The 16,346-nt window shown below is 36.5% G+C and overlaps 1 protein-coding gene across 2 annotated transcripts in view; it reads right to left on the bottom strand.

The window, feature by feature from the left end:
• Positions 1–6,476: 6,476 nt before the first annotated feature.
• The window catches only part of CLDN16 (claudin 16), a 29,486-nt gene continuing 19,616 nt past the window's right edge, over positions 6,477–16,346 (bottom strand). For both annotated transcript variants that reach the window (XM_017873438.1, XM_017873436.1), the window contains 3 exons: positions 12,038–12,202; positions 8,188–8,379; positions 6,477–6,958 (listed from right to left, as the gene is read on the bottom strand). In XM_017873438.1, coding sequence (XP_017728927.1) covers positions 6,825–6,958; positions 8,188–8,379; positions 12,038–12,202 — 491 coding nt within the window. In that variant the 3' untranslated portion in view covers positions 6,477–6,824. The remainder of the gene's footprint in view (positions 6,959–8,187; positions 8,380–12,037; positions 12,203–16,346) is intronic.

Here is a 16,346-nt window from a genome sequence, read left to right as displayed (position 1 = left end):
AGCAGCTCCAGCTCCAGTTGGCACTAAAAGGGGCCAAGGAACAGCTCGGGCCATAGTTTTAGAAGCTGCCAATCCTTGGCAGCTTCCACATGGTATTGGGCCTGTGGGTACACAGAATTCAAGAATTAAGGTTTGGGAACCTGCACCTAGAGTTCAGAGGATGTATGGAAATGCCTCGATGTCCAGGCAGAAGTCTGCTGCAGGGGTAGAGCCTTCCTGGAGAACCTCTGCTAGGGCAGTATGGAAGGGAAATGCGGGATTGGAGCCCACACACAGATCCCCACTGTGGCACTGCCTAGTGGAGCTGTGAGAAGACAGCCAACATCCTCCAGACCCCAGAATGGTAGATCCACTGACAGCTCGCACCATGTGCCTGGAAAAGCTGCAGACACTCAATGCTAGCCCATGAAAGCAGCCAGGAGGTGGGCGGTACTCTGCAAAGCCACAGGAGCGGACCTACCCAATGCCATGGGAACCCAGTTTTTGCATCAGCGTGACCTGGATGTGAGACATGAAGTAAAAAGAGATCATTTGGGGGCTTTAAAATTTAATTATTGCCCCACTGGGTCTTGGACTTGCATAGGGTCTGTGGCCCCTTTGTTTTGGTCAATTTCTCCTATTTGGAATGAGAACATTTATCTGATGTCTGTAACCCCATTGTATCTTGGAAGTAACTAACTTGCTTTTGATTTTACAGGCTTCTAAGTGGTAGGGACTTGCCTTGTTTCACATGAAACTTTGGACTTATACTTTTAGATTAGTGCTGAAATGAGTTAAGTCTCTGGGGACTGCTGGGGAGGCATGATTGGTTTTGAATGTGAAAGACATGAGATTTGGGAGGGACCAGGAGTGGAATGATATGGTTTGACTCTGCGTCCCCGCCCAAATATCATCTCAAATTGTAATCTCCATGTGTCAAGGAAGTGATCTGTATTCCCCATGTGTTGAGAATAGGAAGTGATTGGATCATGGAGGCAGATTTCCTCATGCTATTCTTGTGATAGTTAGTGAGTTGTTATGAGATCTGATGGTTTTATAAGCCTTTGACAGTTCCTCCTTCAAATACTTGCTCTCTCTCACCTGCTTCCATGTAAGATGTGCCTGCTTTCCCTTCCACAATGATTGTAAGTTTATGAGACTTCCCAAGCCATGCAGAATTGTGAGTCAATTAAATCTCTTTCCTTTATAAATTACCCAGTCTTGGGCAGTTCTTTATAGCAGTGTAAGAATAGACTAATACAACCTGTGATGGAGCAATCCTCATCCTATGTATATTTCTAAGACAAAGGAGTGCACATGTCTCTCAAAATTGTGTCCAACAGTGCTCATAGCAGCACTCTTTGCAATTGCCAAAATCAGGAACAAATTAAATATTTATCTCCAGTAAAATGGATTAAACATTTGTGTTATATTTATGCAAGATAATATTCTACAGCAATGAAGATAAACAAACTAAATCACATGCAACAATATGAAGGAATGTTGACCCTTACAACATAATAGTAAGTGAAAGAAGCCAGACAAAAAGAGTTAAATATATAATACTTCAGAAACAGAAAAAACTCATCTATGACATTTGAAATCAGGATAGGGGTTATCCACTGGATTGTGAGAATAATGACTGGGTCCAGAACTTCTTGCACAGTGGACTTGTCGGGGAGAGTTGGTAGTAATCTGCTACTGATAGCAACAGGAGACATACAAATTCCTAGGCAGGCAGGGACAGGTCCCTGGTGAAAACTGACCTTCAAGTCAAAGGCAGTTTAAAGCCTGAAAACTGAGCTGTCAGTTCTAGGTAGAGTCCATGATGGAAGTGAGAACTTCCTCGATGTCTTTTAACCAATCAGTTGGTGCTTTTCCCAATTCACCCATGGACCAATCAGTATGCACTCCCTCATTCAAAGCCCATAAAAACCCCAGACTCAGTCTCACAGAGGCCTACCCACCTTCAGGTCCCCTGTCACAAACAGAGTTACCCGTTCTTTGGTCCCTTCTCCTCTGAGAGCTTTTCTCTGTCACTCAATAACATTCTTCTTTGCTCTGCTCACTATCCAGTGTCTGTGTGCCTTGTTCTTTTTGGTCATGGGACAAGAACATGGAACTCGCCAAGCTGTGTGTGGCAGGAACAAGAGAGAGGTGTAACATTTGTTGATACTCAGATCTCAGGACACTCTGTGCGAAGAGCTGTAACACTCCTTGGGGCTTCACAGTTGTTGGCATCTCCAAGTTTTCAGATGTCACCACATTACCCTTGTCTAGACACCAATGCCCAATGTGGAAGCTGCTTGTGGCATGCGTGGTCCAGCCACAGGCTGAGTGCAGATCCTGTGGTGGGTGTGGGATCCGGGCCAGGGCATGAGCTGAGTTCAGTCTGCTGAGCCGAGTGGACAGAGTGAGCCTGGCAGGCTGGAGCACAGCCCCGGGCAGAGGTCATGGCAGCCAGAGATTTCAAGCTGGAGAAGCAGCACTGGAGGAATTCTCTAACAGAGTAACCCTCCTTCCCGCTTGCCAAGCAATGGGGGAAAAAAAAGCTACTAGGTGCCATTCCCTCCTGCTCACCAAACTACAAAAACTGCAACACTATTTCTTAACATAATATTGATTGTATAGGTATATTCACATTGTAAGAATCTATCTAGCTATAAACTTGTCATTTTCTACATACACTCCAACATTAAGATTATTAAAAAAATATTAATAGGCCTGTGTTGAGAACACATAGGAGTTAGCTTAAGAAGTCTCTATTGATCAAAAATGTAATAATTTGAGTATCAAAACAATAATGATTAGAGTAGATTAAACATTGAATTAAAGAAAATCTATAATTCTATAATGATACTCAGAAATGGAAAACTAGTAAAAAATTGTACACATAACTCTTTAAGAGAGTGACCACATGGCCTTGCTTTCTGAGGAACATCCTAACTTCATGATTAATGGCACTCACTTTTGTTCTCAAAAGTATACCAATTTGGAAAACAAATTATCTATCGTATCACTAACAAACAAGCTTCTTAGTTTGTATTAGTAAATTGGTGAATAGGGGGAAAGAACTGAGTATTCATCCTACCCTTTCAGGCTCACTTGAACAGACTCCAATGAAGGGGAAAAGGCTTATTTTACAGAAAAATTTCTATGAAAGATACAGATGCAATAGAATTAGAAACTTCTCTTTCTACAAATCTTTATGAAAGCATTAGCTCAGTTAAGAATTACCAGTTGTTAAAACTATCATGTATATGGTTGATGAGTAATATGGTATTCCCATAGTTTCACAATAACACTACATTGATTACTTGTTTTAATTAATGAAATACATATATACATTTCTTTTCTGTGGATTAATATATGAATATATAAAATACTACCATTTGGAATGGCAGATTCACTGACAGCTTGCACCCATGTGCCTGGAAAAGCTGCAGACACTCAATGCTACCCTGGATATATAAACTCCACCTATTAATCCATATTAAATCCATATATTATATATCAATATATTTATATATATCCATTTATATAGATTCCATATATATATGTATATTCTCTGTGTGTGTATATATACATACACACATGCACAGAAAAATTGAGGGAATCAGCTCACCAACTTTCTAATCCAGTGAACAATGTTAGCATTTAAACTAAGAGTAAATCAACCATGTATTAGGTCTCCAGGTATACTGTCATGTCATCTATGGTGTATTCTACAAACTACTTAGCTTGATTCCATCTAGTCTTTAGATTTAAACTCCAATTACTGAAAATATAAGGCACTGAGAAATTAAGCAAAATGACATCCCCAGACAAATCCAGAAGGTGGAACAAAGGGTACAAAAACTGGTCCTATGGTTTTAACAAATCAAGGTCAGTGGGAAAAAATGTAACTTGATTAAGAGAGACTTAAGGGACATAACAAAATGAAAGGCAGATCCTTGTTTGGTCAAAATAGTTGTGTAGAATATTTTTAAATGTTTGAGGAAATTTAAACATAGACTAGGTATTAGATATGAAATGTATTGTTACCATAAATCAGAGGTAGTTAAATAAGAAAAAAAGTAAATATAAAGCAACATATGAAATGATCTTTTCAAAAGAGATACATATTTATATGAATGTCTTTATGGGTATGTGCATAAATGGAGAATATCTGGGAGGCTGTGTAGAGATTCAATAAATTTTAGGAGTAGTGATGTCCCAGGTGGAGAGAATATGGTGATAATTTTGCCTTAGTGTTTAAATAAGATATATTTTTGAATATTTGTCTTTTTTACACAAAGATTTTACAATGCACATATATTGATTTTACAATAAGGAAAGGCTAATTTTAATTTAAAAAATTGATCTTAGAAAGAAAGTAGTTACTAAAGGGGTGGATAAGTAGCATTGTCCAATTACAAAATTTTTTTTTTCTTTTCTTGTATTGCAATTAATAGGCATGCCTAAATTGTAGTACCCAGTATTTAGTGAGCTATTTTAATGTTTCAGTCTAATAATCTTACTTGTATATACTTTTGGATTATATCGCTTTTTTCCTTCTTGCCATGTTATGTCACAACCTGTCAATTATTACAGCTTCATCAGTTAGTATTTGCTTTGTTGTTCACTAGTTGCCATATAAAGCATAGTCTTCCTTACGCTTTATTGTGGGATACATCATTAAATTACAATGAATTAGAAATGAATGCTTCAAATACATTAAAAAAAAAATCTTGACATTCCTCCCATTACATACAAAATGTTTTAATTGAGAAAAAATTCAAAATAGTCACACATATCAATTATCATCATGGTTCTCTGAAATGTTTTCTTATACAAATGAAATATTTAAAATGAAAAAAAATTACATTTTAAAATCGAATTAACTAATTATTTTTGTCCTACCTTTCCCCACAAGGATTTCAAGAGACTTATTGGAATATATAAAGCATGACAGACAATACAGTATAAAATAAAAATGGGAATGTTAAAAACAAATATTGAGGGGAAAACACAAAATTAATTTTAAAATGCATAGAATAATGATCAAATAACTAGTGAGTATGATTTATAAATATTTTAATGTCAGTTACACAGTTAATAATAAAATGAGATAAAGTTAAATCAATTGCTGTTAATTCTCCAGCTAGATTGGAACTGCTTCGGAGAATACTGTTAAAGATACTGTGGGAAGCAATAAACAATCTCAGAACGCTAATCCATGTAGTAGGAATCATAATCTCATTTTCACATCATTCTTTGTTCTTTAAATTTGAAACACTTATTTCAAGGTCTTCATAAATTTACAACTTAATGTTTTTTTTTTCAAAGAACTGATTTCTGGGTGGGTGAGTTGATATTCTTTTCAGGCATTGCAAGGGCACCTTAAGGGTACTAGTGTTATTAATGTGAATGACAAGTAATTAGAAAACTGGAGATTAAATTTTACAAACATTTTTAAAAATGCTACAATTAAAAAAATTCAACATGATTACATTACAAATATGAATGAAATTTCATTAGCGACTTCTTTAAAAGTATATGTAATTCTGTATTTTCCCCAAAACCCACATTTTATGAGGAACATTAATTAATTAATTAATTAATTAATTAATTTATTTTTTTTAGACAGAGTCTGGCTCTGTGGCCCAGGCTGGAGTGCAGTGGCCGGATCTCAGCTCACTGCAAGCTCCGCCTCCCGGGTTCCCGCCATTCTCCTGCCTCAGCCTCCTGAGTAGCTGGGACTACAGGCGCCGCCACCGCGCCCGGCTAATTTTTTGTATTTTTGGTAGAGACGGGGTTTCACCAGGTTAGCCAGGATGGTCTCGGTCTCTTGACATCGTGATCCGCCCGCCTCGGCCTCCCGAAGTGCGGAGATTACAGGCGCGAGCTACAGTGCCCCACCAGAACATTGATTTTTTTAGTAGAGTCGTGAACTTTTATTTATTTAAATCAACATATATTTGTTGAATTTTGCCATATGACTAATATGTTGCTTGGTGCTGATGATTCAGTGGTGTGTGGGCACTTGAATTGGTGAATTCTAACATAGTACATTACAATAGTATTTGGATGTTTAATCAATAAATGAGTAAATTCTCTGGTTGAGCTATTACTTCTGCAGTCTAATAATTTGGCAATATATCTGCAAAGCTAGAACAGTGGTGAAATAATACACAGATCCCTTATGCTGTTAGTAAGGTGGAAAGTCACCACGAGCTCCAGTATCAATTCAGCATTTGCCTTTGACATTTGGAGGGAGGGGGCAGATCTTGTCTTTAACTCTCACCAGTGGCTGCTACACCAAGTTGTTATTTTCTTTTTCTGTTTTAATACAATCAGAGTAATGGTAGGCATTGATATACTAATATGAATATAAAAGAATAATCTTCCTCAAAGTTATCAAATAATTCACCCACTTGTTAAAAGTACAAAAAGTGAACCAAAAGCTAGGGAGAAAAGTAAGTTTGTCCATCTTTTCAAAGATTAGGGTTCCTGGCCTCTTTTAAGATTGCTTTTTATTTAAGCATTATTTCATTTAATAGTACCATGTCATAATCTCTAATGCTATATAGAAATCACAAACAAACATTTCTACATTCTAGAGGACTTATCTTAAAATATAGGGAAAGTGTGTGCATAAGGAAGAAGGTTAGCAGAGAGAACGAGGGAAAAATATGACAGTAATAGAAGGAAAAGTATAGGAGAGTCAAACATTTGATTAAGCTAGCAATTAATTTAGTTCAATACGAATTCTATATAACTGTTTCTGGATTGACTTACTATTTTATCAATGTAACCATATTGATTAATTAAATCATATGTAAGCACAGACTGAGATGTGCATTTTACACCCTTGTGTCTACAGCATACATTTTGGCAGTCTCAGTTCGAGTGGCTGAGTATGACTTGGTCATGGAAACACCTGCAACTGAATAGGCTTTCCTCAAAGAATAAGGATAGTTTCTCCCAGGTCCAACACCTGTTTGAAAGAGATATAAAAATAAGTAGGACTCAGTGAACTTGGGAAAATTATAAAACACCATTTTATATGTTTTTCCTCAAAAGGAGCAAGAATATAGATAATCAAAGAAGGTATCATTTTGGAACTCTAAGAAGAACCCTAGGAGACAATTTAAGATTTTCATTCTGAAAGTTACTTTTAGGTTTAAAATTCAGCCAAGTAGATTTCCTTTTATTTTTTTCTTCATCAGGAGAGGTATTCCCTTAGGTTTTAGGTGATATTTTAGAAACCCAACATAACACGTTAAATTCTTTAAAAAGAAATATTTGGCTGGATCTTAGTCCACTTCTCCGTTTAACACTAAACATACATTAGGTTGAGTGGGTGAAGATATATATGTATGTATAACTGTAATACAGCAAAATATATATACATGTTTATATATAAAATTCACTACAACCATGTCCAATATTCAAATGTATAATAGTTATTTTAATGTATTACAATTAGATGTATATATACCTATATATGCATACAATTATAAAAGTATAATTGTATATATGTATATACACATATATGTATAATTCTAATATACATATACATACTTATATGTATTCCTACCTGTTACCATTAAAATTCCAATTACTGTTAAAATTCCAATTGTTCAAGGGCAACTGAATTGTAATACTCAAACATTATTACCCAGTTAGTGTTATATTAATTGAAAAATAAAATCCACAATTACGACCATATCTAATATTCAAATGTATAATAGTTATTTTGAGGTATTACAATTATACATATATACATATATGTATATATACACACATAGTATATATACATATATATACACATAATATATATATGTATATGCATATATACTATATGTGTATATATACATATATGTACATACATGTATATATGTGTATATATGTATATATGTATAATCGTAATACATTGAGATAACTATTAGACATTTGAATATTGGACATGCTTGTAGTTGTGGATTTTATTTTTCAATTAATATAACACTAACTGGGTAAAATATATATTTTTCAATTAATATAGCATTAACTAGGTAATAAAGTTTGAGTATTACAATTCAGTTGCCCTTGAACAATTGGAATTTTTAAGGTAATAGGAATGCAAATAAATAGCTTTTTTTTTTTCTTGTGAAATGTGTTTCCACTGGATTGGGAAAAGCGATAGTGGAGGCAAGGAAGTTTGCTATTTTATTTTATTCTTACCTTTAAAAAGGTGTAAGCAGCAGGTGAGAACGGCTCCAGCCAAAAAGCAACCCAGAGACCCAGCCATTCCTAGCCAACAGGACCAACCAAATTTATATTGGATACCAAGAAATATATTGTGCAAAACCAGAGTAGAACGTTCCACATAGACATCAACAGCATACCACACAGAGCCAATGATTCCTGGGGTACCTGAAAGAAAGGGAGGATGCTACAAATAATAGGGGACATTTTCTGAATTTAAATCCAAAAATACCTGTTTACTACCCAAAATGGCTGGCGTCATTCAGAGAGGTAAAAACAGAAACATGGATTCATGTTTCAAAGTTTGGACACTTCTTCTATCTCTTCCTTTTGCTTTCCATCTTGTATCTTTTAAAATTTTATCTCAGTTTATACATAAAGAAAATACAAAAAGGAAATAATGCAGTGCTCATCCGTTTGTGTAAATGGAAATTTGTCGTTATGGTTTTCTTTGATTTTCTTGTCTTTCCAATGCCATGTTAGTATTGTATAAATGAAAATAGTAGAAACCAAACCAAACAAAACAGAAAAAGAATATAGTCTAACACAAACAACATAGAGCATATGTTCATGCCATACTGATTTTTTATTGTCAGTAAATACCATTATGAGTATTTAATGCTCCCTCTACCCCCTTGTGAAGCTATGCCAGCTACGTAATCAGCACCCATGTGAAAACTGTTTTAAAGTCACTAATTTCAGTGTCTTTAAGTCAAAACAAATAATTGAAGTAAAATTGTTTTATTTTCAAAGAAACCTTTATCTAATACCCCCACACCATATAAGAATGGAGCAAGAAATGTTATTCCCTTTGAATACATCTCCACAGATTAGCCTCTCTAATAATTAACTGGTTTGAAATGACACCACTAGAGTCCTGGTATTTTAAAGGTATAAATTGCATGTCGAAGCCTGGATGCAGTAAAGAAATGTGGTGAGTTGGAGGACAAAACACTGTATTAAAAGAGTGTTTTTGAAACATGTAGTCTCCACACGCTCAATGTCTAGCGAAGGCAATTAGAAGAAATCAGTAATCTATATGTTGTCTAAGTCTGCTTGAGTTGGATTTTCAGTTACTTACTTCTAAATGTATGCTTACTGGTATCCTGAAGCTATATCAACATTAGTGTTAAGATCACGATCTTGCCCACCAATACCCAAATAACTGGATCTTGCTTTTCCTTCATTTCAAAATTCTGCTAGTCTGTGCTCAATTAGATGCATGTCTTCACAAAGAATCTCTTCAGATTACGTTCTAGAGTTGTTTTACTGTCTAATGAAATAAATATTTGTTTTTTCCAAATCTAAAAAAAACAAATAAAATATGTAGTCTCCAAAAAATTTTACATTTTTTCCCCCTAGAGAGTCTGTGATACCTATTTAAATCACTATTTAACTATATTCTTCTCTTAATTGTTTAATGTAAGAACTTTAAGAAGGATCAGATAGGCCGGGCGCGGTGGCTCACGCCTGTAATCCTAGCACTTTGGGAGGCCGAGGTGGGCAGATCATGAGGACAAGAGATCGAGACCATCCTGGCCAACATGGTGAAACCCCGTGTCTACTATAAATACAAAAAGTAGCGGGCATGGTGGCGGGCACCTGTAGTCCCAGCTACTCAGGAGGCTGAGGCAGGAGAATGGCGTGAACTTGGGAGGCAGAGCTTGCAGTGAGCCGAGATCGCGCCACTGCACTCCAGCCTGGGTGACAGAGTGACACTTCGTCTCAAAAAAAAATGGACAGATAATAAACACATAACCTTTAGAAAATGCAGTATATATTGCAATAGCGTTTCTATAATACCATCATCTGCAGTTTTCAGGTAGAAATTCCTTTTCTAAAACTTCAAAAGAGATTATAGACTTTAAAAAATAAATTTTATAGCACACTAATTCTAAATAATGTTTCCAAAGCTTAGGACATGCTTTGTCTTTCAATTTAGTTATTTCTTCAGTCATTCCTATCAGGATTTTCTTCAATGACTTATTTTTTAAATATTATTTGTTTTGTTGTTTTGCGTAAGATGGGTTATTTACTGACGATGCCTCAAAAATATTCTGGAACAAAATTGCATAGCCGTAAATAATTAAATAATATTTAAATCTTAAATGAAATACATTGTATATTAAAAAGTTCAAAGCTGTCAGTAAGTGAGATATTGAAATAAATGACTTACAGAAGGGAAGAATTCTAAATTTTTGTAACTTTATAATACAATCTGAGGATTATTAGGACGTTGACTTAACATTTCTGTGTCAAAAATCAGGGAGGCCCAAGTTTAAGCATATAAAGGGTTAGGCAGTCAGCTAAGAGTCTGCTGTGCCCACATTGCATCTTCACATAGCAATTCAGGGTACATGTTACTACCTTAGCTTCATGCTCCTTTGCAGATTAGGAAACAGAGACATGGGTGAAGATACCACACATACATATCTCCAAGTGTTTTTAGTTCCAAACTCCATATCGATTTACTACCCCACATTGCCTGGTCAGGCTCCCACTTATATTCGCTTTGTTAGCAGACAAGATTTTTCCTGCTAACAGACAAGAAGAAGACATTATGTTGTAAAAGAAGAGGACTGGCTGGGCACGGTGGCTCACGCCTGTAATCCCAGTAATTTGGGAGGCCGAGGCGGGCGGATCACCTGAGGTCAGGAGTTCGAGACCAGCCTGATCAACATGGAGAAACCCCATCTCTACTAAAAATACAAAATTGGCCAGGCATGGTGGCACATGCCTATAATCCCAACTACTAGGGAGGCTGAGGCAGGAGAATCGCTTGAATCTGGGAGGTGGAGGTTGCAATGAGCCATGATTGTGCCATTGCACTCCAGCCTGGGCAACAATAGTGAAACTCTGTCTAAAAAAGAAGAAGAGGACTAAGCTTTGAAGTTGAAGACAGACTTGAATAAAGTATGATTTTGCTGTTTCACTAATAAATACTATTTAAAGTGCTTTTTGATGTGTTATTAGTCAAGCTTGACTAATAAATATGCTTGAGTAGTCTTCAGAATTTCAATTCTTTATCTGTGTCGTAAGTGGGGATAACAATATGATCCGTTTATTGTCACATTTATGAACAAATGGGTTAGCACATGGGACAACATAGGACTTGGCACAATTGTTAGTTTATTGTTAAAAAGAGTTGGTGGAGTTGGTGGAGGTGGGTACAGGTAAGGAGGTAGAAGTTTGTGGTTTACTTTAGGATTTTAACTTTAGTAATAATCACAAGATAAATTATTTTAAAACTTGAAGTTATGTAACTTTTTAAATGGCTAAAACATAGTTTTAGAGCTTTTTTCTTTCTTTCTTTCTTTCTTTTTACCCCTGAGATGGAGTCTTGCTCTGTTACCCAGGCTGGAGTGCAGTGGCGCGATGTCTGCTCACTGCAACCTCCAACTCCTGGGTTCAAGCGATTCTCCTGCCTCAGTCCCCTGAGTAGGTGGAACTACAGGTGTGCACCACCATGCCTAGATTTGTATTTTTAGTGGAGATGGGGTTTGACCATGTTGGTCAGCTGGTTTCGAACTCCTGGCCTCAAGTGATCTATCTGCCTCGGCCTCCCAAAGTGATGGGATTACAGGCATGAGCCACCACACGCGGCCTGAGAGCTTCATATTTTGTTCTGAGATATTAACAAAAGACTAATTACCTGACTTCAAAGCTAAAGTAAGCAGGACTGGTAGATGTGATCTCTAGTTTTTCAATCTAGAAAAGGAAGCCACACATAATCCAAAAATGAGCAGCTTCACCACAACACTCTCCTTCACCTCAAGTCCTTAGCAGAGTCTCCCCACCCCAGTTGCTAGTCCAGCCAGACCAGTACCTGCTATTAGTAATGTAGTTCCAGCAACAAAGCAGATGCGGACTTTAGTGTACGGCTCATCAGGGAGGAATTTCACGCAGTCAAGACCAAGGAGCAGGGTGAGAAATCCAAACCCAGCTAGAATATCTGCAGTAATCATCAGCGCTCGAGTTACCACCAGCTTCACTGGAAGACCAGGGCATATGGTTAAAGCAAAGTCAGAGGAAGGAACCATATTAACTCACAGAGATATAGCAAGAAAACCAGACAAGTAGGTAACATTAACACACCCCACTGGTAAAAGTCAGACTTTGTATGAACTTAAACATGAGTACTCCTAATGTTTAAAACTAAAAAAACGAGATTATTGACATCATTAATTGTTTTACCACAGGTTACTACTTAGTTTTGTTGGTATACTAGCAGATAGCATCCTGGTAGACAGTGGGGACTAAAGAAATGTTTTCCTTTTTGCCTCCTGCCCTGGAAAATGTCTCATTCACAAATATTGTAGCCAATTGCTGAATCGAAGGTAGCATATCTGTTCTACAAAAATTTCTTAATAAATATTGAATAAATAAATAATCACTATAATTGTTTAAAATTTTATTTAAAAATAATAATTGGTTAAAATTTGACACAGGGAAGCAGAATAAAATACTTCAAGACTTCTTGGGGTCAATTCAGGATAGAAGAAGCCATCAGGAGATCGTTAGAAGAAGGAGAGTTAGTTTGTGCTATGAAGTAGAAGATAATTTCTGGAAATTAGATCATTTTCTCTTTCAGCTATTTAAATCATGACTCTTCTTGGCCAATATTACATATTAAGCTTTCAACCTTGCATTGTCAAATGACCATATGTTAAAGCTACAGACAGTAAAAATAAGAATATATGGTAGACAGTCCAGGAAAGAAAAGACCAGGAAGATGAAAGTGGAATAGTAGCAATCATCTTCTGTAGCAGAAGCATCTTCAACTGTGAAAGCCTCCAGAACTCTGAGTTACAGTTATGCTGAGCTCAACTTAGGGAAATCATATCTCAAATAGAAGGTTAATTAACTGAAATCAGAACTACTACTATTCTAGCTGGCTGATGGATAAGAGTAATAAAATGTATTCCTTTTATGGTATGGCAATTATGTTTTATTTTCATATTGATCTGGGGTTTCCTTGTATTTTAAATAATTTTTATCCAATGGTAGGTAACCTTAGGGTTTATTTGGAAACATGTTGCTTGCAAATATGCAGACAATATTCCTGAACTTAAAATAAAAAATTTATGACTCATCTGAGAGAGAAAATCAATGCATAAAATCAGTCCCAACCTCATTAATAGGTAAACATACTATTTATAATTATCTTAATATATATGAATATTTGTCTCTAAAACACAATTCATAAGATCTCAAAATTTAGCATTATTTCAGCAAATTTAAGTGTTCCAAATCTAAGACTCATTTTTCTCCAAATTGAGGAAAGCGAAAAATATGTAACCTATTAGATAATACCACTATTTCAACATATCTTCTTGATCACTAAATAGCATATACAAGCAGGCCTCCTACTCAGGGCTCTAAACCAAAAGGTCTCGTCCTTTGGATAGCCTCCCTTGAAATTTTCCAAGTACTCTTTTGAAACCTGGGACTACCTGGGGCCAGCTATCCCATCAGGATAGGGTGGTCTGAACTCATCCAAACTCTCATGGGCCTAGATCTTCTTCCCTTCGGAACGCTCCAACTCCTATCCTACATTTAGGGTCTCTGAAGAGCTCATGGGGTGGACCAGGGGCCCCATGGCCAGCCTGGATCCAGGAAGGGATTCCTGAAAGCAGATAGGTCATGTTGGCCAGTAAGAAATTTCTTTTTCTGGAATCATGTGAGATTTGATTGTCAGAATGCTGTTAATATGCTGATTTGTGGGGACTCAAATGATCCATATCAACTGGAGCCATAACAAACATATTTGTCTGGATTAAACACCCTAAGTATACAGGACAGTGGAAAGAGTTATCTAATTGTAGTTGTATGAAAGATAGCAAAAAGTAAAAATAAAATCCTACTTCCTCATACGTAACATCCTAACCAAGAGGGCATAGATATGTCATTTTCCTAGAGTCCATTTTCATCTCTGCTGTCTTTAAAGAAGATGGAATTTTTTAAAGAAAGGTAACGGGCCGTTAGTGTCTTATTTGAAAGTAACAGGTTAAAACAGGGAAAAATGTGACGGCATAGGTCAAAGATGAAAAGGAACATATTAAAATATAAATGGTGGTTTTCTCTATGTAGTGAGCTTATGAGTGATTATATTTTCTTCTTGTACAAATGCATATAACAGTATTTAAAAGTTTGAAATACTTAATCTTTCATTTTCTTCTCAGCTTATGAATTAAAATCCACTTTAATGAATTTTTAGAATAGGCTAAATGTTCATTCCTATTCAGCAAATAGTGTTTCTTCGTAACTATGTCACACAGAGAGGGGAAAAGAAAAGGAATTAAGAGAATCTTTTTTAACAAAAATAAAACAAAGGCCTTATGAACTATGTTTTAAAAAATATTCCAGACACCCAACTTTTAAATAGCAGATGAAGAATTTTAGAGCACTGCTCCTTTAAAGTGCTTTCCTCTGGACTGAAATAGCAGTTCAGGGGCAAAGTCACATTCCAAGGGTTTAACTTTTTATTTATCTTGAGAAGAGAAGTTGCTTTATGGTGCCATCACCCATCATTTGCTTTGAAAGAGACTAAAACCACTTTGCTTTTATAACAGAACAGGTATTTCTTAGCAGGGTTCAATGTTCTTATAAATAAATAAACACCATGGAGAAGACTAAGAGAATCAATGGTAAGATTTTTAAATATAAGAGATTTCTTTATTCATAGCAACATGGGCTCTGCTAACATGTAACTATTTGTTTATTTATTTATTTATCATTTTACTTTTGAGATGGAGTCTTGCTGTGTCTCCCAGGCTGGAGTGCAGTGGTGCGATCGTGGCTCACTGTAACCACTGCCTTCCGGGTCCAAGTGATTCTCCCACCTCAGCCTTCTGAGTAGCTGGAACTACAGGCTCCTACCAACATGCTCAGTTAATTTTTTTTCTTTTTGTTGGTATTTTTAGTAGGAATGGGGTTTCACCATGTTGGCCAGGCTGCTTTAGAACTCCTAACCTCAAGTGATCCCTTGCCTCGGCCTCCCAAAGTGCTAGGATTACTAGCGTGAGCCACTGCACCTGGCCTTAACTATAACTTAAAGCTAAAAGTAGGGAAGATAAGGGAGCCAGCTTTAATATTGCCTGTAACAGGGTGTCACATGTGTTGGTTTTTTCTTCCACTGATCCCCACAGTCTACGTCTTTGTCTCTGGCTGTCTACCTCTTTCTGCCTCTGCCACTGTATCTTCACTTCTCTTTCTTAGCAAACCTTCAATTGAAATAACTGTAAACTTTCTATTTGAACTAAGTCATAGGTTAAAACGTCTCTGAAAAGCTTTCCACTTAACCTGTCCAGTCTAATCATGAAATTACAGCACCCTAAAGAATTCATCTTGATTAAAAAGCCATTTACTTTAAGCCTACTGTGTATGAGGCACTATGCCTAGCCCTTTGGGGGACAGAGAGATGAATAAGATAATATTTTTCCCTCAAGGAATTTACAAATATATGAGAAAAGAGAAAATGTGCTAAAGTATGTATTTAAATTCACATTTCCAAGACGAGCTCAATTTCTAACCATTTCAAACTGGACCGAGCCTTAACAATGTACAATAGAAAACAAAGCACAAAATGGAAACCTGAACTCAGTTTTCTGTCCCTTTCCATTCCTGGCAAGCAGCTAGATCTAAGGCATACGTACAGGGATGTTCCGCAAGTATGGAATCGTAGTCATCGCAGGTGCGAATTCCATCAAAAGCATTGGTGACGCATTCCCACCAGAGGCCTCGGCATTTTGTGCTCACCTAGATGTCAGAGAAGACACCGTGTGAAACAATTCATGCAGGCACACTTCAGTTCTCCTTGATCAAAGGGAGAAGTTGGCTGTTGTGTTTGATAGTAAAGTAAGTGGTTACATGCGTGATCAGAGTTTCATTTACAACAAACAATGCATTTTAGAATATTTTCCCTTAAGCACTGACAATTGAAGCCTTTCTGGGTCAGGAAATGAATCCACTTCCTCAGGTAGGGTGGGGGTAGAGAAATAAGTCATGTCCAGAAGAGATAAAAACAGAACTAAATATATTTAAATATCTATGTCTGCTTCCACCACTGAGTTGTGGTTATGGAAAAACATCATTTCATGTCTCTGTGCTGACATTTACTCACACACACACACANA

Source organism: Rhinopithecus bieti, unplaced genomic scaffold, assembly GCF_001698545.2.
Source record: "Rhinopithecus bieti isolate Rb0 unplaced genomic scaffold, ASM169854v2 scaffold_5626, whole genome shotgun sequence".
NCBI classification, from domain to species: Eukaryota; Metazoa; Chordata; class Mammalia; order Primates; family Cercopithecidae; genus Rhinopithecus; species Rhinopithecus bieti.
Note: the sequence above shows the minus strand (reverse complement) of the source record. Positions and strands in the feature narration are given on the sequence as shown.